Source organism: Lotus japonicus, chromosome 3 (assembly GCF_012489685.1).
Source record: "Lotus japonicus ecotype B-129 chromosome 3, LjGifu_v1.2".
Lineage (NCBI taxonomy): Eukaryota > Viridiplantae > Streptophyta > Magnoliopsida > Fabales > Fabaceae > Lotus > Lotus japonicus.
In genome coordinates, this window is record NC_080043.1 from 83,598,078 (window position 1) to 83,620,314 (window position 22,237).

General features: G+C 42.5%; 2 protein-coding genes across 2 annotated transcripts; both read left to right on the forward strand.

Annotated features, from left to right (window-relative positions):
• Nucleotides 1-1,011: 1,011 nt before the first annotated feature.
• On the forward strand, nt 1,012-1,725 carry LOC130744874 (uncharacterized). Its single transcript, XM_057597035.1, has one exon. It carries the CDS (start codon nt 1,012-1,014, stop codon nt 1,723-1,725), a length of 714 nt encoding a protein of 237 aa, XP_057453018.1.
• A 2,337-nt stretch (nt 1,726-4,062) lies between these two features.
• Nucleotides 4,063-4,776, forward strand: LOC130744875 (uncharacterized). The gene has a single exon (XM_057597036.1). It carries the CDS (start codon nt 4,063-4,065, stop codon nt 4,774-4,776), a length of 714 nt encoding a protein of 237 aa, XP_057453019.1.
• Nucleotides 4,777-22,237: the final 17,461 nt, after the last annotated feature.

Sequence of the window (22,237 nt, forward strand, 5' to 3'; positions counted from 1 at the left end):
TTTGAAAAAATTATTATCATTATATTGGGATTATAAATTTCAAAATATTCTTTTCACTCAAATGAACATTGCAAATAACCTACTTTGTTGTTTATTTCAATTTTATTTGAAATCTATCATTATAATGCGATTATATATTTCAAAATATTCTTTTCACTCAAATGGACATTGCAAGTACGCTAGTTAGCTTTTTATTTTCCAAAAGACACCACCAACTAATGAAAATGGTATTGAATTTGGTGAACATTAAATATATTTTTTCTTGGTGCAGAGATTAAATATATATATATATATATATGATGGCAAGTTTGATGAATGTCTTTTACTATCTTCAACTCCCTTAAGTAGTATCAGCTCATAATGATTTCCCACGTTATTTGTGTCTCACACTTCAGAGTCTATGAAACGAGCTACATCCATTACTGTAAAGTATAATTTGTCAGCTCATGTGAAAAAATTTAATAATAATGATAAGTATGGAGGACTTCAGGTGATTATATCGAAGTTAGAAATGATGTTTCAAATTTATATTTTAAAATAATTTAATTTTACTTCTCGCTTGTTTTTTAAAAAGTACATAGTAGTTTAAACTATTTTTTGTATAAATTAATGATTGTAATCATAATAGTAATAAAATTCATTTGTAAATAAAATAAAGCATTCTTTAATTCCACCAAAAATGTACATTACAAATAACCTAATTTCATGTTTATTTTTTTGTAACACAAAAATCTGTAACCATTGTATCTGCATGTGCATTAAAAAAAGCTGAAGTTTACATTAATTAGAAACTTATAATCATAATTGAACTGAGTGGTTATTTCAATTGAGCCATGGCCTAGTCAAAGCTTTTATCGTGATACATAGGTTTTTAATTACTTTACGGTTTTTCGAAAGTTGTAACTGCAAATATTGAATATTACTAATCTATAAATATAGTTTAGTTTACCACTAAAATCAGAAGCAAAGTTGTCTTGTTATCATCAATAGCTAATCTTTAAACTTTGAGTCATGGCCTCATTGCACGCTTTTAGTCTATTGGTGATTTTCATGACAAGTTTTGCTTTGGTAATCCAAACAGGGCTTTCAGCTGAAAGTAACTATGCACCAGAGCCATCGCCCTCCTACATAAAGTATATAAAAAGTTGTGCAGCAAGGTTAAACGCGGCGTGTGGTCGTGAGATTTTCAATAGTGTATTTTATGGTAATCAAACTGTTGGTGATGAATGTTGTCTTGATCTCGTGAATGACATGGGACAACGTTGCCATGAAGACTTGACCAATTTTCTTTTGATGTCACCACAGCTCAAGGCCAAAAAGATTCCTATTACACAAAGAAGTAAGAAAGTTTGGGGATATTGTGCTTCTCTTTCACATAACCTCTCTCCAATGGGTTCATCTGAAAGTAACTATGCACCAGAGCCATCGCCGTCCTACGTAAAGTATATAAAAAGTTGTGCAGCAAGGTTGAACCCTACGTGTGGTCGTGAGATTTTCAATAGTGTATTTTATGGTAATCAAACTGTTGGTGATGAATGTTGTCTTGATCTCGTGAATGACATGGGACAACGTTGCCATGAAGACTTGACAAATTTTCTTTTGATGTCACCACAGCTCAAGGCCAAAAACATTCCTATTTCACAAAGAAGTAAGAAAGTTTGGGGATATTGTGCTTCTCTTTCACATAACCTCTCCCCAACGGAATCTGCCCGTGTTCCTGCATAAGCTTTATGTAACGAAAGAAATTGTAAACTCTATTGAAGAATATAATAAATGAAATAACATTATTTTATAAAAAAATAATATAAATTAGCAATGTGTTATTTAGGTTGATGAGATTTCATTTTTGCTTCAATATTATGCAATCCTTGCCCATGAATTATGGTTCCTAAAGGTTTGCTTACGCCTTATAAAATTGCGGGAAAACCTTTTGTCGACCTCGTAAATCAGGCGAATTGTGGTTGCAGGTAAAAGATACGACGATCATTTTAGCTGCCGCTAAGGGAAATATTTTATGCCGAAAATGATGATTCTATTTTTGTAGTGAGTGATGACATATTTTAAATTGATTACTATAATGCTACTTTTCCAGCAATTTCTCTATTTAATGTCACTCAAATATAGCATTTATGGAAATATGCTTCATTTTATATTTACTTTTAGGCTTGAATATATTAGTGCCCCTATTAAACATTGGTGAATTGCATCTCATCCCTAATAAAAATTCATTTCTTTTAATCCTCAACATTATTTAAATAGGTGAAGGTAGTCTCTGTCACACTTTTTGTGGCATTTTTGTATATTTGAGGCAATTTTTAACCGCCACAAATTGTTTATTCTTTGTTTTAGTAGTAGTTGAAACCGCCACAAAGTGAATCAACTGACTAACTTTTCTCATTTCAATAGTGTTAGGGACTAAAACCTATGGATTTTTTTTAGAGGAATCAAATTCAATTAATATTTACTTTAAAGGGACTAAAAGCATATTTAACCCTCATTTTATTTATTATTGCTACATATTTCAAAGAAAACTCATGTATTTATATTAATTTTAAAGGTGGAAACTATATTAAATGGTTAAGACCTAGAGTTTTGTTGGAAGGATACGAAAAACCACCAGAAAACATAGTGATAATCATGAAGGGGAGACTGCTGGTTTTTTTCTAAATGGCGTTGGGGTCTTTATGAGCTTTATAAGCAGAGGTGAAGGCAATTTGCACTTCCTTAGGGTTATTAAAAGAATTTGGTATGAGTAATACCATCATTGAGAGTGATTATGTGCTTGTTGTGGGGCGGATTACTTCAAATAATCATGGTCCTTTGAAGTTGGTGAATGATTTGAATATGATAGATTACTTATGTAAGGAGATGGAGTGTGTGGGGGGTTTTTCATAATTTTAGGGAGGCTAATTCTAATGCTGATTTTTTTATTGGCAAAAGCAGGTTGTGATGGACCGATGCCTGTGGGAGAATTTTCTATGGACGTATAGTGCTACCATAGGAGTGAGGGTTGCCCTCTTCTGCTGTTTCATTTCATAATAATATTTTTCATTTTTGAAAAAATTATTATCATTATATTGGGATTATAAATTTCAAAATATTCTTTTCACTCAAATGAACATTGCAAATAACCTACTTTGTTGTTTATTTCAATTTTATTTGAAATCTATCATTATAATGCGATTATATATTTCAAAATATTCTTTTCACTCAAATGGACATTGCAAGTACGCTAGTTAGCTTTTTATTTTCCAAAAGACACCACCAACTAATGAAAATGGTATTGAATTTGGTGAACATTAAATATATTTTTTCTTGGTGCAGAGATTAAATATATATATATATATATGATGGCAAGTTTGATGAATGTCTTTTACTATCTTCAACTCCCTTAAGTAGTATCAGCTCATAATGATTTCCCACGTTATTTGTGTCTCACACTTCAGAGTCTATGAAACGAGCTACATCCATTACTGTAAAGTATAATTTGTCAGCTCATGTGAAAAAATTTAATAATAATGATAAGTATGGAGGACTTCAGGTGATTATATCGAAGTTAGAAATGATGTTTCAAATTTATATTTTAAAATAATTTAATTTTACTTCTCGCTTGTTTTTTAAAAAGTACATAGTAGTTTAAACTATTTTTTGTATAAATTAATGATTGTAATCATAATAGTAATAAAATTCATTTGTAACTCAAATAAAGCATTCTTTAATTCCACCAAAAATGTACATTACAAATAACCTAATTTCATGTTTATTTTTTTGAAACACAAAAATTTGTAACCACTGTATCTGCATGTGCATTAAAAAAAGCTGAAGTTTACATTAATTAGAAACTTATAATCATAATTGAACTGAGTGGTTATTTCAATTGAGCCATGGCCTAGTCAAAGCTTTTATCATGATATATAGGTTTTTAATTACTTTACGGTTTTTCGAAAGTTGTAACTGCAAATATTGAATATTACTAATCTATAAATATAGTTTAGTTTACCACTAAAATCAGAAGCAAAGTTGTCTTGTTATCATCAATAGCTAATCTTTAAACTTTGAGTCATGGCCTCATTGCACGCTTTTAGTCTATTGGTGATTTTCATGACAAGTTTTGCTTTGGTAATCCAAACAGGGCTTTCAGCTGAAAGTAACTATGCACCAGAGCCATCGCCCTCCTACATAAAGTATATAAAAAGTTGTGCAGCAAGGTTAAACGCGGCGTGTGGTCGTGAGATTTTCAATAGTGTAATTTATGGTAATCAAACTGTTGGTGATGAATGTTGTCTTGATCTCGTGAATGACATGGGACAACGTTGCCATGAAGACTTGACCAATTTTCTTTTGATGTCACCACAGCTCAAGGCCAAAAAGATTCCTATTACACAAAGAAGTAAGAAAGTTTGGGGATATTGTGCTTCTCTTTCACATAACCTCTCTCCAATGGGTTCAGCTGAAAGTAACTATGCACCAGAGCCATCGCCGTCCTACGTAAAGTATATAAAAAGTTGTGCGGCAAGGTTGAACCTTACGTGTGGTCGTGAGATTTTCAATAGTGTATTTTATGGTAATCAAACTGTTGGTGATGAATGTTGTCTTGATCTCGTGAATGACATGGGACAACGTTGCCATGAAGACTTGACAAATTTTCTTTTGATGTCACCACAGCTCAAGGCCAAAAACATTCCTATTTCACAAAGAAGTAAGAAAGTTTGGGGATATTGTGCTTCTCTTTCACATATCCTCTCCCCAACGGAATCTGCCCGTGATCCTGCATAAGCTTAATGTAAAGAAAGAAATTGTAAACTCTATTGAAGAATATAATAAATGAAATTACATTATTTTATAAAAAAATAATATAAATTAGCAATGTTTTATTTAGGTTGATGAGATTTCATTTTTGCTTCAATATTATGCAATCCTTGCCCATGAATTATGGTTCCTAAAGGCTTGCTTACGCCTTATAAAATTGCGGGAAAACCTTTTGTCGACCTCGTAAATCAGGCGAATTGTGGTTGCAGGTAAAAGATACGACGACCATTTTAGCTGCCGCTAAGGGAAATATTTTATGCCGAAAATGATGATTCTATTTTTGTAGTGAGTGATGACATATTTTAAATTGATTACTATAATGCTACTTGGACTGGGCGAGCCCCTAGAGGGGCAACGCCCAGGGGTTAGCTCGCCAAAGAGCAAGAGTTTGGCCTTGGGTTGGGCCTCGACTCCGGAGGCCCAATCAGCCCAATAGGTAGTGCTCAAGCCCTATAAATAGGAGGTAGTTATCAATTGTAAGGGACTTTTTTGGCTCATTGGATGAAATAACACATGAAATTCAGCATTCTCTCTCTCATTCTCTCTCGCTAGCACAATCTCTCTACCCTTTGGTACCGTACCTTTCTTCAATGTTCATTGCTAGAACATTTTGGCGCCGTCTGTGGGGACTGTAAACTTTCTACTCCCATTCACGTGGATTGATTGTGCAGGAAGTTATCTCTGATTGCGATCAGGCAATTCTCTAGTTTTCTGATTTTGATTCTGTGACCGGTGTTCGTTTTTCGATCGGGTTTGCGTCATTCCTAGTGTGGATGGAGACTCGACGCAGGAGGCAGCATCATTCACCAGTGCGACAGCGAATTTCGCCGCCTCGGCGGCCTCATCGAGTTGTCCTGGATTCTCCGATACGAACGGCGGGGGTACAGCCGCCTTCTCCTCCTCCATCACCACCACCTCCTCCGTCGCCTTCGCAGGTCGGATCTCTGGAGCGCTCACCAGAGAATTCACCTGCTCCGGAGCAACAACCGGCGGTGACACAGGAGCAATGGCGCCATATGATGCGCAGCATTGGCAACATCCAGCAGCGGAATGAGCATCTACAAGCTTAGTTAGATTTCTATCGCCGCGGGCAGCAGGATGATGGAAGCAGGGAGGCGGATTCTGTAGCTGAGTTCCGTCCATTCTCGGAGGACATTGAGAGTGTGGCAATTCCGGATAATATGAAAACGTTAGTTCTGGATTCCTACAGTGGAGATTCTGATCCGAAGGATCATCTACTGTATTTCAACACTAAGATGGTGATAATTGCGGCATCGGATGCGGTGAAGTGCAGGATGTTTCCATCGACGTTCAAGTCAACGGCAATGGCATGGTTCACGACTTTGCCGCGCGGATCGATTTCGAATTTCAGAGACTTTTCATCCAAGTTTCTGGTACAATTCTCGGCGAATAAGAATCAGCCGGTAACAATCAATGACCTGTACAACATTCGCCAACAAGATGGAGAGTCACTGAAGGAATACATGGCACGGTACAGCGCTGCATCGGTTAAGGTAGAAGACGAAGAACCTCGAGCTTGTGCTCTGGCATTCAAGAATGGTTTGTTACCGGGAGGGTTGAACAGCAAGTTGACACGCAAGCCGGCACGTTCGATGGAAGAGATGCGTGCTCGAGCCAGCACTTATATCTTAGACGAAGAGGACGATGCTTTCAAAAGAAAGCGCGCGAAACTGGAAAAAGGCGACACGTCACCCAAGCGCGCGAAAAAAGATAAGAACGGCGAAGATAAGGGGGATGGCAAGCAGCAGAGACCAGATAAAGGGAAGGCAGTATTCAAACCGACCAAGGAACAGTTGTATCCACGGCGCGATGATTATGAACAACGCCGGCCTTGGCAATCTAAGTCTCATCGCCAGCGGGAGGAGACTGGGATGGTGATGAACACGGATTTATCGGATATGCTCCGAGGGGCGAGGGACGCAAATCTAGTGGATGAGCCGGAGGCCCCAAAATATCAGCCACGGGATGCCAATCCCAAGAAGTGGTGTGAGTTCCATCGGTCCGCCGGGCACGATACAGACGACTGTTGGACTTTGCAGCGGGAGATTGATAAGTTGATTCGGGCGGGATATCAAGGAAATCGCCAAGGTCCATGGCTCAACGGTGGCGATCAAAACAAAGCGCATATGCGAGAGGAGGAACGAATGGACAATAAGGGCAAGAAGAAGAAGCAAGAATCAGCGGCTATCGCCACAAAAGGGGCCGATGACACGTTCGCTCAACTCTCAAGACCGCCCGTAGGGACCATAAACACCATCGCCGGAGGATTTGGCGGCGGTGGCGACACCCATGCGGCGCGAAAGCGTCATGTTCGTGCAGTTAATTCGGTTCATGAAGTTGCTTTCGGATTCGTGCACCCTGACATCACAATCTCGATGGCAGACTTTGAGGGGATAAAACCCCATAAGGACGATCCGATAGTGGTGCAATTAAGGTTGAATAGTTTCAACGTCAGAAGGGTACTTCTGGATCAGGGTAGTTCGGCTGATATTATCTACGGTGACGCATTCGACAAGTTGGGACTAACTGACAATGATCTAACTCCGTATGCGGGAACCCTGGTGGGTTTTGCAGGTGAGCAAGTGATGGTGCGATGATACATTGATCTAGACACAATATTCGGGGAAGATGAGTGTGCCAGGGTTTTGAAGGTAAGATATCTGGTTCTCCAGGTGGTGGCATCTTACAATGTCATCATCGGGCGAAATACATTGAATCGCCTTTGTGCTGTAATCTCAACAGCCCACTTGGCGGTCAAGTATCCGCTAAGCAGTGGAAAGGTTGGAAAGCTGAAGGTGGACCAGAAGATGGCGAGGGAATGTTATAATAACTGCCTTAACTTGTACGGCAAGAAAAGTGCGTTGGTCGGTCATAGATGTTATGAAATTGAAGCTTCGGATGAAAATCTTGATCCACGTGGCGAAGGGCGGGTAAACAGGCCCACGCCAATCGAGGAAACAAAGGCGCTAAAGTTTGGCGATCGCACTTTGAAGATTGGGACCAGACTGACGGACGAACAGGAGACGCGCCTGACAAAGCTCCTTGGGGAGAACCTAGATTTGTTTGCTTGGAGCTGCAAAGACATGCCCGGAATTGATCCAAACTTCATCTGCCATCGGTTAGCATTGAATCCAAGTGTCAAGCCAGTTTCACAACTCAGGAGGCGCTTGGGTGGCGACAAGGGGAAGGTAGTGCAACAGGAAGTTGACAAGCTGCTGACGGCATAATTCATCAGGGAAGTGAAATATCCGACGTGGTTGGCGAACGTCGTAATGGTAAAGAAGGCGAACGGGAAATGGCGGATGTGCGTGGATTACACAGACTTAAACAAAGCATGTCCAAAGGATTCGTATCCCCTTCCCAGCATTGATAGTCTCGTTGATGGTGCCTCGGGCAACGAACTGCTTAGCTTGATGGATGCTTATTCTGGCTATCATCAAATCCGCATGCACCCGGCAGACGAGGACAAAACAGCTTTCATGACCGCTAGAGTCAATTATTGTTATCGCACCATGCCGTTTGGACTAAAGAATGCTGGGGCGACCTACCAAAGATTGATGGATAAGGTGTTTGCTGGGCAGGTGGGAAGAAAAATGGAGGTTTACGTTGATGATATGATTGTTAAATCAGTACATGGTTTGGACCATCATCAAGATCTGGAGGAAGCATTTGGCGAGATAAGAAAGCACAATATGCGCCTCAACCCGGAGAAATGCTCTTTTGGTGTTCAGGGTGGCAAGTTTCTGGGATTCATGCTCACATCCAGAGGAATAGAGATAAACCCAGACAAATGCAAGGCGATTCAGCAGATGAAAAGTCCCTCTAATGTGAAAGAAGTCCAACGTTTAACCGGGCGAATAGCAGCTCTGTCTCGGTTTCTCCCTAAGTCTGGCGATAGATCTTTCCCATTTTTCAAGTGTCTTCGGAAAAATGCTGCATTCGAGTGGACAGCGGAGTGTGAGGAAGCTTTTGTTTGCCTCAAAGAACTCCTGTCATCACCGCCGATCTTGTCAAAACCAATACAGGGGCACCCGCTGCACTTGTATTTTGCTGTGAGTGATAGTGCTCTAAGTTATGTGATATTGCAGAAGGTGGATGGCGAACATCGAGTTATTTATTTCGTTAGCCACACACTCCAGGGCGCAGAGGTCAGATACCAGAAAATCGAGAAGGCAGCATTGGCGGTCCTCATCACCGCCCGGCGGTTGAGACCTTACTTTCAGAGTTTTCTAGTAAGGGTGCGAACGGATTTACCCTTGAGACAAGTGTTACAAAAACCGGATTTGTCAGGCAGATTGGTCGCCTGGTCGGTTGAATTGTCCGAATATGGGTTGCAATATGATAAACGAGGCAAGGTTGGCGCACAGTCGCTGGCTGATTTTGTGGTGGAATTGACCCCAGATCGGTTTGAAAGAGTAGACACTCAGTGGACTCTCTTTGTAGATGGATCCTCCAATAGCAGTGGCAGTGGCGCGGGAGTAACGTTGGAAGGACCAGGAGATCTAGTACTGGAACAATCGCTGAAATTCGAGTTCAAGGCCACAAACAACCAGGCGGAGTATGAGGCTCTCATCGCCGGGTTGAAGTTGGCGCGTGAAGTAAAGATTGGAAACTTGTTGATAAGAACGGACTCGCAGTTGGTGGAGAACCAAGTGAAGGGCACTTTCCAGGTCAAAGATCCTAATCTGATCAAGTACCTAGAGCGGGTGCGATATTTGATGACACTTTTTCAAGAGGTTGTGGTAGAGTATGTTCCTCGGGCTGAAAACCAGCGGGCGGACGCGTTGGCCAAATTGGCGAGCACGCGGAAGCCCGGCAACAACAGAAGTGTGATTCAGGAAACGCTGGCGTGCCCCAACATTGAAGGCGAGCTCATGGCATGCGTGGACAGGGGGGCAACGTGGATGGGACCTATACTGTCCATCTTGGCGGGGGACCCAGCGGAAGTGGAGCAATGCACAAAGGAACAACGGCGAGAGGCTAGCCACTATACTCTCATCGACGGACATTTGTATCGTCGTGGTTTTTCGACGCCATTGTTAAAATGCGTACCGCCGGAAAAATACGAGGCGATAATGTCTGAGGTGCACGAGGGAGTGTGCGCAAGCCACATTGGGGGGAGATCTTTGGCTTGCAAGGTGTTGAGGGCGGGATTCTACTGGCCCACCCTCAGGAAAGATTGCATGGACTTTGTGAAAAGATGCAAAAAATGTCAAGTGTTTGCTGATTTATCTAAGGCACCGCCAAAGGAGTTGGTAACGATGAGCGCCCCGTGGCCTTTCGCCATGTGGGGTGTGGACTTGGTCGGACCTTTTCCGATCGCCAAGTCGCAAATGAAGTTTATACTAGTGGCGGTGGATTATTTCACTAAATGGATTGAGGCCGAGCCCCTGGCCAAAATAACCTCTGCAAAAATAGTCAACTTTTACTGGAAGCGTATTGTTTGTAGGTTTGGGATCCCAAGGGCGATCGTATCCGACAATGGGACCCAGTTTTCAAGCAACCAGACAAGGGAATTTTGCAAGGAAATGGGCATACAAATGAGGTTCGCTTCTGTGGAGCATCCACAAACGAACGGACAGGTGGAATCCGCAAACAGGGTAATTTTGCGTGGGTTAAGGCGACGACTCAAGGAGGCTAAGGGAGCTTGGCTGGAGGAACTCCCGGTGGTGCTATGGTCGTACAACACCACTATGCAATCCACTACAAGAGAAACCCCCTTTAGAATGAACTATGGGGTCGATGCTATGTTGCCAGTGGAGATTGACAACTTCACATGGCGAACCCAGCCAGATTTTGAAGGGGAGAATCAAGCCAATATGGCGGCGGAGTTGGACCTCCTATCTGAAACGCGTGATGAAGCGCACATTCGAGAAGCCGCGATGAAGCAGCGTGTGGCTGCCAAGTACAATAGCAGGGTTCGCGTCCGAGACATACAGGTTGGTGATCTGGTCCTCAAGTGGCGATCGGGAGCCCCAGGAAACAAGTTGACTCCGAACTGGGAAGGGCCCTATCGCATCGTCAAAGTTCTCGGTACAGGGGCCTATCACTTGGAAGAGCTCGATGGAAGGCGTTTACCCAGGTCGTTCAATGGTCTGAGCTTGCGCTACTATTATAGTTGATCGCAGGCGAGAAAGTGAACAAGGTGGAGTCGCCGAAGCTGGATATCCTTTAAATTTTTCTGAAAAAGTGTCTTCAAATTCTCCAATGTATTGCTATAACAAAGCGTGCTCTTTTTCTCCGAAAGGAGTTTTTTAATGAGGCGCTCCATCAATAAAATAAAATGAAAATTCATGAAATTCGTGTCCAAAAATTCCCAGGATTCCCTGACGATCGGAATTGCCGATCGACATAAAGAATTACGGCTATCACTAAGTGGGACAAGCTTGATCCCCAAAGGGGCCTGCTGGAACCCTGATGGTGGCGGCGATTCCACAAATGGCCTTTGACGCCTGGGAATCACCCCCCGGAAAGTCTGATGTGATCGCCGGTCCCGTAAACGATGTGCTGGGTAAGTCTCGCCAGAATACGACGAGCACCGTTAACTAGGCAAAAGTCTTGGGACCCCCATATGGCCATTGGGACCCAAGCATTGTAAGCCCCGAGCGGGCAAAGCCCCGGGCGAAGCCCTCAAGAATGGAGGCCATTTATCCCTTTGTGGAAAATGATAAAGTCTTGGTGGGGAAATACCAAGCAACAAGTCCTAGTTAAAATTAACGCACAGAATCGTTAGGCGTAATTCAATCACATGACGCGTGAAAAAATAGCGCAAGATATAAGGTCGGCGAATGAATATTTGGCGAAATCATTCCAACATGATGTACAAAATATCCAACGGCGATATAAAGGCTATGGCGAAAGGTTGCTTATATATATGAATGGCGGAAAAGTGCATTACAAGAAGGCGGAAGAGGCTAAGTGACATTAAAATTACATTATTTACTGTTTCTGTCTTTTTCTCCTATTTCTTCTTCTTCCTCTTCTTCTTCTTCTTCAGTCGCCATCCAGAGGTGTTGGTCAATCAGGGGAGGATCGTCAGGACCAACCAGTCCTTCAGCGGTTATCTCTTTCATCACTCCCATAGCGCTGAAATCAAAGTTCGGGTACAAATGTTGGGCCTGATCTTTGGCAAGGTAGAAGCCGCGCTCGCGATTGTCAAGAGCAATGTCAGCGGCTTGTTCCCTCGCCTCAGTGGCTTTGGTTTTCTCCGCCGCCAGCTCGTCCTCTAGCCCTTTGATCTTTGCCAGTTGGGAAGCAATCTCAGCATCTTTCGTGGCGAGGGCCTCAGCATGAGCTTCGGTCGCTTTCTTGATCTCCTCGGACGTGGCCTGCATCACCGTCTCCATGTCAGACTTCGCCAAGGCCAAGGACTCAGCAAACTTTTTCTCCTGCTCCGCCAGCGCCTTCTTCACTAACTCCAGCTCAGCGCGCAATATGGCGAGCTCTGACTCTTTAGCAACCAGCGCCTCACCTCTGGCGATCAGGTCCTTCTCAGCTTGCTCTTTTTCCTTTTTGCAAGCTTGAAGACTTGCATCAAGATCATCCGCTTCTTCCTTCATCAGCGCCAGCTGATCCTCCAGTTCGCCGATTTTAATCCCCGCCGTGCCAATCAACTTGTCGGCATGAACTTTGTCTTTTCCTGCCTGCGTCGCCAGTTTGTCGAAGCGCTTTTCCCAAGCAGCGACGGCTTCTTGATGCTTAGCACTCTCGGCCTTCAACCGCTCAGCTTCAACGGTGGCGGCGTTGAACTTCTCAAACGCATGGGAAAAAATACACCCAGCACGTAGAAGACACGCAAGGGTTTCCTCCTTGGCTTCATCAATACCCCGGCTCAAAACTTCTTTCTCTATGACTTCGCGGTTGAGGCCGGTAAGCAAGAATTCTGAAGGTTCAATGGCGTTGGGAAGCATGTTGTAGTAGCTGGAGGAACCGCCCTCTTTACCAGGAGCTTGCTCGATCTGGGTCGCTTCAGAGGTAGCGGTGGCATCAGGAGAAGGTCCCTCTTCGCGGCGAGGTGGAGAAGACGCGGAGCGCCCATCATCTGTTGGGGGGGGGCTAGGAGGTGCATCCTGGCGAGGAGGAGACTGGGGGGTTTCATTTTCTTTTCCTTTCTCCCTGGCAGGAGCATCAGACGGCGCGGCAGCTGCTGTGGCATTAACGGTGACGGGCTTCTCAACAGCTGAGGGTTGGGAGATGTTGGCGGTTGTGTCAGCGGTTGGCGACTGATCAGCAGAGGTAGTTGCAGTACCGGTGGAGGCCGCTGTAGCACCTACAGTAGTGGACTTGGCGGCGGCTGCGGAGGTCACGTCCGCGGTAGCAGATTTGGAGGCCGGGACAGTGGTTGTCTCGGTAGCTCCGGCGGCGGAGGCTTTAGCAACACTTTTGCCTTTAGATGCAGCGGCAGTGATGGGCTGAGCGCCAGGGTTGGAAGTGCCGGCGACGGAGGAGGCTTTGACGAATTTTCTCCTCTTAGGGGCTTTGGCGCCCTCACCTTGGTTCTCGGCACCGCCCCGTTTTTTCCCATCGCCCTCAGCGTTGAACTTTGGGGAAAAGCGGGCCATTCTCCTCTCGCGAGCCTTCAGGAGCTCGGCGTTCGTGAAGTTCATATCTTCTGCAACAGTACAAAGAGAAGATCAGTGACAACATAGGAGACGAGAAAGAAAATGTCGATAATAAAAGTAAGCTATGGACAACCTAAGTATTTGGGAGTTCTTGAGAGGTCAGCGCCCTCAAGGACTGTGGTGCACTCAAGGATGGGAAGTGGGGCAAGGAGATTCAGAAAGGCTTTGTCGTTGGCAGACAAAGATTCCTCTGAAGGATCGGTGATCCCATTGGGTTTCTCCGTCCAGTAAAGAGGGAAAAGGGCGGTCCCGTCCCTAAGGGTGAATGCCTCTGGGTAGGCGGGGTGAACCGCCACACGAAAGTACTTCCGCGCGAAGGAGGACTTCGCGTTACTTTTGTGGGGATGCAGGCACTTCCGGCCGGCCCGGGCCTTTAAGGAAATCCATCCTCTGTTTTTGATGGACTTGGGGTCGACGTCGTAGAGGTAGAAGAAACTGGTAGGCGATGGGGCGATGCCGACCGCGGCGCATAAGATTTCAAAGCACCGAATGAAGGCCCAGGCGTTGGGGTGAAGTTGACAGGGAGCCGCATTGATGTCGCGGAGGACGGTTTGGACAAAGGGCGAGAAAGGAAGCCTGATTCCGAGCTCGCTAAACATGTATTCGTACGCAAAGAAAAAGTGGGATCTCTTTACGTCGTCGTTTAGCTTATGGAGCCAGGGGCGATCCTCAGAACTGCAGATCCAGATCCTGAGTTTGGCGTTAAGCTCATCGTCATTAGACAAACCACCCAGGGAGCTCACGAATTGCACAATGAGATCGCTATCCTAGAAAATGGAAGGTTGGTCTATAGCCTCGTGGGTGGGGGCTCCTTGGACTGGAAGGGGCAGAGTGGCGAAGGTTTTTAGTCGGTAAGGAGGGATCTCTGGGACCTCTAAACGAAGGCCGCCGGCGGCGATGGAGTCAGGATCGCTTCCGGAGGAGGAAGAGGAGTGGTTAGGGGAGGTAGGATTTGAAGCCATTTTTAGAAGACAGCGAAATGAAAGAAAAGAAAAGATGAGTATGTATACGATGCAAAGATGATACGATGCAAAGATGAGGGCAGTAGGACTCACCGGAGTAAGATGTGAAGAGTGGGTAGCGGAAAGGGTGATAAGCGACGGCTCCGGAACGGAAGTTGGCAGAGGGGGTTTGGTAAGCGATTAGGGATGTGAAGAGAGGTTTCGAAAAGGGATGATTGTAGGGAAGGAGGGTTTTTATAGGGAGAGGGGGGAGGCTGGAAGAGTGACGCGTGTTGGACGCGTGTGGAAGGTTGGAAGTCATGATGGTTTTTTGGGGAAGTAGGTTGCGTGTAATGGGGAGTTATTGCGCATGATGGGATGTAATGGGGAGTTACTGCGCGTGATGGGACAATTATGAAAAGTGAAGTGACGGTTCCGGAGAAAGAGGAAAACTGATGTAGCTGACGCGTCACGTGGAGCAGTTAAGGATTTGAAGGATTTTGAAATAAGAGGAAGCGCGAAGGACCTCGCCATCATAGAAGCCGAGCGCCACCGCCTAACAAGTAATACTAGCGTTAAAGTTTAGTCGCTCGCAAGGGACATCGCCAGCCGACACTGGGGTGATCAGTACCTGGTCAGTACACGCCACCTTTCTCATCGCGGAGTGATCGCTCTCGCCGTTTGTGGGCTTGTGGACTCGCCGGCATGGAGCGATCGCCCTCGCCGCTGGTGGACTTGTGGACTCGCCGGTTTAGGTTGATCACCAAGACCAAAAATGCTTGTTCCCTTTCATCTACGCCATGTCGGCGATATAGCTTATTTATTCTTTCTCAAGCCATGTTGGCAGCTTAGATCCCGGTGCATTATGGGATACATGTAAAGACATTTAAAAGACACACTCAGCTCTCATACTTCGCGCTCGGTGTCTTGTGGACTTGTGGACTGGGCGAGCCCCTAGAGGGGCAACGCCCAGGGGTTAGCTCGCCAAAGAGCAAGAGTTTGGCCTTGGGTTGGGCCTCGACTCCGGAGGCCCAATCAGCCCAATAGGTAGTGCTCAAACCCTATAAATAGGAGGTAGTTATCAATTGTAAGGGACTTTTTTGGCTCATTGGATGAAATAACACATGAAATTCAGCATTCTCTCTCTCATTCTCTCTCGCTAGCACAATCTCTCTACCCTTTGATGCCGTACCTTTCTTCAATGTTCATTGCTAGAACACTACTTTTCCAGCAATTTCTCTATTTAATGTCACTCAAATATAGCATTTATGGAAATATGCTTCATTTTATATTTACTTTTAGGCTTGAATATATTAGTATCCCTACTAAACATTGGTGAATTGCATCTCATCCCTCAAAAAAATTCATTCCTTTTAATCCTCAACATTATTTAAATAGGTGAAGGTAGTCTCTGTCACACTTTTCGTGGCATTTTTGTATATTTAAGGCAATTTTTAACCGCCACAAATTGTTTATTCTTTGTTTTAGTAGTAGTTGAAACCGCCACAAAGTGAATCAACTGACTAACTTTTCTCATTTCAATAGTTTTAGGGACTAAAACCTATGGATTGTTTTTAGAGGAATCAAATTCAATTAATATTTACTTTAAAGGGACTAAAAGCATATTTAACCCTCATTTTATTTATTATTGCTACTTATTTCAAAGAAAACTCATGTATTTATATTAATTTTAAAGGTGGAAACTATATTGAATGGTTAAGACCTAGAGCTTTGTTGGAAGGATACGAAAAACCACCAGAAAACATAGTGATAATCATGAAGGGTAGACTGCTGGTTTTTTTCTCAATGGCGTTGGGGTCTTTATGAGCTTTATAAGCAGAGGTGAAGACATTTTGCGCTTCCTTAGGGTTATTAAAAGAATTTGGTTTGAGTATTACTGTAAGACCCAAGATTTTATAATTAAATAAATAATTTATTTCCAACTCACGCATAGGATTCTGTGTAAGCGTGAGGGAATTTTGACTTGTGTTTAATGTAACGCCCCGATTTTCGGGTGTCACTTTAGTAACCTATTAATTTAAATATGCAATATTTTCCAAATGAATTTATAAAGCGAGTAATTTTTTTTCTTTTGAATTGTTTTCAAAACATGTAATGGCTACACCCAACAGTAAATAAAATCTACATCAAGCCTTGACCAAGGCAAGTTCCCGAATGTATGAACGAAAGAACACAACTACAAATCTAACGAATGAAATCAGATCCAATAAGGAATCTGTTATGCCACGACACCCTAATCCGACCTACTCCCTACGATCTCCACACCGGGGAACCGCAAGAAAGCGATGCATCGGAACCTACTCGAATCTCAAATGCAAATTCCTAAAAATTATTAGGCAAGCTTAAACCAATAACGGCAAGCTCTCTAACCCAAGGCTCTAACCTTAAACCCGACTCTACTCTTCGTGTCTTCCACTAATCTTCAAGTCTTCAGCTCCGACTCGTGCAAAGGTCAAGTTTCATCGATAGTCCTCCATCGCCTAATAACGTTAAGCGCCCAAACAACAAATAGCAAATAGAAAGGGTTAACTCCATGCCATTACCACGTATGAAAGAGAAAAACATGCTATTCAGATATAATTGCATAACATAGCACATACGCTAGCAACCTGATTCAAGATAGATGACGACATATATTCAACAATATAGATTTAAATCAACTATCAACAACCTCAACAATATTACTACTCAGATATCAGCAACTTAACAACATGTAACATTTATTCAGACATCCACTTAACAACATATAACATTTATTCAGACATCAACTTAACAACATATAACAACTCAGATATCCACAACCTCCACAGTATAGAATCAAATCATATGACAATAATCTCAACAATATAACATCAAATCAAATGACAACAACCTCAATCTATAACATCTAATCAGGTGTCAACAACCTTGACAATATAACGTCAAATCAGATATCAATAATCCTCAACAATATAACAACAAATCAGATATCAATAATCCTCAACAATATAAATTAACTCAGCTATCAACCACTTAACATATCAGATGACAATAAAACCAACAATATGAGTCAATCAATAACGTCTCAAAAGACGGGACGATGATAGGACCACACCTCCTCATCGCCACTTATAACGTCTCACAAGACGGGACAATCATAGGACCACACCTCCTGATCGCCACTTATAACGTCTCACAAGACGGGACAATGATAGGACCACACCTCCTCATCGCCACTTAGCGTCTCACAAGACGGGACAATGATAGGACCACACCTCCTCATCGCCACTTAGCGTCTCACAAGACGGGACAATGATAGGACCACACCTCCTCATCGCCACTTAGCGTCTCACAAGACGGGACAATGATAGGACCACACCTCCTCATCGCCACTTAGCAAGGCCACGAAGGCCACACAGTACAATCCAACAACGCATATGCACAAATATATATCAACAATTTCAAATCCAATAATCAAGACAGAATAACCCTATGTTACTCTTAATATCAACAAGCATACTTCAACTCAACTCAATGACAGAAACCAGTAAACGGCCGAAGCCTCTCAGAAAACGGAGACACACGTCTCAATAAGTTTACTCGGCCGAAGCCTTCAGAAAACATTTGGCACAAGCCTCAGAAACAGTCAACATAAGCAAGCATACAACATTGCAAGCATAATAATCATAATCCAATGTCAATCAATATAAACATCTTCATCTCAAACGCATGCAATGCGATAAAAGCAGGCAAGACTCAAAGACGCTCTAAAACTGAGTTACCCTTACCTTAGTCAATTTCTCCGTCCAAGCTCAACATCCCAGTCCAATCCAAAATAAAGCTCCCGAACCCAGCAAGTTCCTCGGGCGTCCTCCTCAGTTGTGAAACCTCACCAATTGATCCAAAGTCTCTTTCCTCAGCTCAACTCGTTCCAAACCTTAAGCAAAGTATCATTGCTTAGTCGCTAAGAAACAAAACAACTAATAACACTATCAAAACCCGAAAAGAATCTTTCGAAGTTCTAGAGTTCGACATTTAGGCACGAATGGACAGTAAGACATGTTTTCGCTAAAATGCGCATAACTCGAGCTACAGAACTCGGAATGACACGAAACCGGAGCCAAAATTTCGACAATTGAAAGAGCTACGCAATGGCTCAGGTCATAGAGACCCAAAAATTATTTTGGGATACGGTACCCTAGCAAATAGGTTTCGGCCACTCTCAAAAATAGGGTTTCCGAACTTTTTCTTCGATCTAAATCAATTCCTAAGTATTCTTAGGCGATATCTATGCCAGAGAAACTCTCAGAAAAATTATCGGGTCGAAAACTGTCGCAGGGGTATTTTGGTCAATATTTTTAGCTCGGAAACTCAAAATCAGAATTTCGAAAAACAAATTAGATGGGGTCGACGCCAACGAAGATTATGACGACTAATCCTACTAACGCTAAGCTCAGTCGAGACTTTTAAGCCCAAAGAACAGAACTTTAGCCAAAAATGGGTATTTTGAGCATAATCGAAACTCGGCGGCCTTTCGGCGACATTCGGCGAAATGTAATCCGCTAAACATGCTCAGGGGCACGTAGGGAATAAGTTTAGACACTAAAATCAAGTTATTTGGACAGTTTTACAAAAATCTCAAAACTTTGAGCACAGAAAGACATAGATAAAAGCGACAGAATTTACGATCAGAGGTAAGGAAAAGCATCAGTACCTCGAGGCCTACGCGTAGCAACGAACTGTGGGACGATCAGGCAAGAATCAGCAAAAATCACTTCTCCTCCTCTCCTCCAAGAAGCTCACGGCCGTGTGTGTGTGTTTGTGAGGTTTTTTTTTGTTTTTTTTTTCATTTTCTTGCTATTTATAGGTTTTGGAAAATGCGGAAAAATGAAAATTTCGCGATTCCGATAATTCCTGCACATTCCTCCGTGAATTCTAAGATAGGTTCTGGCGACAGAATTCCAGAACTCAAAACAGGTTTCTCAGAATTAAAGCAAACGATCCAAAGTCGGTGTAAATCTATTTTACCCGAAAAACTACTTTTTGCAGCGAATGTCAGATGCAGAAACTTCCTTCTGAAGAAAGATTGGAAACATCGAAAGAAATGGGTGAACGCGTGTGGAATCTTCATTTGAAGCTCCGAATAGAAAAAGTCTTCATCAACAGTTTACTTTAAGGTTTTTGAGCTAACAGGAACTCGGTTTCGGCAAACTTCCGAGAATCGAAATCGATCGTTCGTACAATCCAGGGTTTCTTGTCGAAACACTCGTCGTGAAAAGGAATAAGAGAAATTCTTATAATCCTCTGAATATTTTTGAATTCCGCTTCTACAGTGCTTTAAGAGCAGATTAGCCTTTTACTAACGCTTTCGCCCTAAGGCGGAAGTGAATAAAGCTCGTGTTATAACCTATAGCGACTATAGAACTATTCTTAACCATTTCCTGAACTTTCTTCTTCATAACGCTAATCCAAACATTAAAGACAAGTCAAGTTCCTCTCACGCTGACACAAAAACCTATGCGTGAGTTGGAAATTAATTATTTATTTAATTCTAAAATCCTGGGTCTTACATTTAATGTTTGGATTAGCGTTATGAAGAAGAAAGTTCAGGAAATGGTTAAGAATAATTCTATAGTCGCTATAGGTTATAGCACGAGTCTTATTCACTTCCGCCTTAGGGCAAAAACGTTAGTAAATGACCAATCTGCTCTTAAAGCACTGTAGAAACGATATTCAAAAATATTCAGAGGAATATAAGAATTTCTCTTATTCCTTTCCTTGACAAGTGTTTCGACACGAAACCCTGGACTGTACGAACGACCGATTTCAATTCTCGGAAGTTTGCCGAAACTAAACCCCTGATAGCTCAAGAACCTAAAAGTAAAATGTCGATGAAGGCTTTTTCTATTCGGAGCTTCAAATGAAGATTCCACACGCGCACGCCCATTTCTTTCGATGTTTTCGACCTTTCTTCAGAAGGAAGTTTTCTCTTCCGACATCAACTGCAAAAAGTAACTTTTCGGGTTAAATCGATTAACACCGTTAGTGAATCGTTTGCTCAAATTCCAAGAAACCTGGTTCGAGTTCTGGAATTCTGTCGCCAGATTCTATTTTATAATTCACAGAGGAATGTGCAGGAAAAATCAGAATCGCGAAATTTTCATTTTCCCGCGTTTTCCATCTCCTATAAATAGGAGAAAAACTCAAAAATCCTCACCATTCAAGCACCCAAACCCGCGAGCTTCAAGGAGAGAAAGGGAGGAGAGCTTTTCGCCGATTCTTGTCTGATCGTCGCTCAATTCGTTGCTACATGTAGGCCTCGAGGTACTGATGATTTTCCTTACCTCTGATCGTAAATTCTGTCGCTTTTCTATATGTCTTTCTGTGCTCAAAGTTTTGAGTGTTTTGTAAAACTGTCCAAATAACTTGATTTGTCTGTCTAAACTTATTCCCTGCATGCCCAAGAGCATGTTTAGCGGATTACATTTCGCCGAATCTCGTCAAATCGCCGCAGAACTTCAATTCTGCTCAAAATACTCATTTTATGCTGAGGTTCTGCTTTTTGAATAAAAAACTCTCGACTGAGCTTAGCGTCAGTAGGATTAGTCATCATAAACGTCGTTGGTATCAACCTCATCCAATTTATTTTTCGAAATTCCGACTTTGAGTTTCCGAGCTAAAAATCTTGACTAAAATACCCATGTTCTAGTTTTCGATCCGATAATTTTTCTGAGAGTTTCCCTGGCCTAGATATCGCCTAAGAATACCTATGAATTGAATTAGATCGAAGAAAAAGTTCGGAAACCCTATTTTTTAGAGTGGCCGAAACCTGTTTGTTAGGGTACCGTGTCCAAAAATAATTTTTGGGTCTCTATGACCTGAGCTATAGCGTAGCTCTTTCGATTGTCGAAATTTAGGCTTTGGTTTCATGTCATTCTGAGTTCTGTAGCTCAAGTTATGCGCGTTTTAGCAAATTAAGTTATGTTATCAAATATTGAATATCACCAATCTATAAATATAGTTTATTTTACCGCTAAAATCAAAAGCAAAGTTGTCTTGTTATCATCAATAGCTAGTCTTTAAACTTTGAGTCATGGTCTCATTGCACGCTATTAGTCTATTGGTGGTTTTCATGACAAGTTTTGCTTTGGTAGTCCAAACAGGGCTTTCTGCTGAAAGTAACTATGCACCAGAGCCATCTCTCTCCTATGTAAAGTATATAAAAAGTTGTGCAACAAGGTTAAACGCGGCGTGTGGTCGTGAGATTTTCAATAGTGTATTTTATGGTAATCAAACTGTTGGTGATGAATGTTGTCTTGATCTCGTGAATGGCATGGGACAACGTTGCTATGAAGACTTGACCAATTTTCTTTTGATGTCACCACAGTTCAAGGCCAAAAAGATTCCTATTTCACCAAGAAGTAAGAAAGTTTGGGGATATTGTGCTTCTCTTTCACATAACCTCTCTCCAATGGATTCAGCTGAAAGTAACTATGCACCAGAGTCATCGTCGTCCTACGTAAAGTATATAAAAAGTTGTGCAACAAGGTTGAACCCTACGTGTGGTCGTGATATTTTCAATAGTGTATTTTATGGTAATCAAATTGTTGGTGATGAATGTTGTCTTGATCTCGTGAATGACATGGGACAACGTTGTCATGAAGACTTGACAAATTTTCTTTTGATGTCACCACAACTCAAGGCCAAAAAGATTCCTATTTCACAAAGAAGTAAGAAAGTTTGGGGATATTGTGCTTCTCTTTCACATAATCTTTCTCCAACGGAATCTGCACGTGTTTCTGCATAAGCTTTATGTAACGAAAGAAATTGTAAACTCTAGTGAAG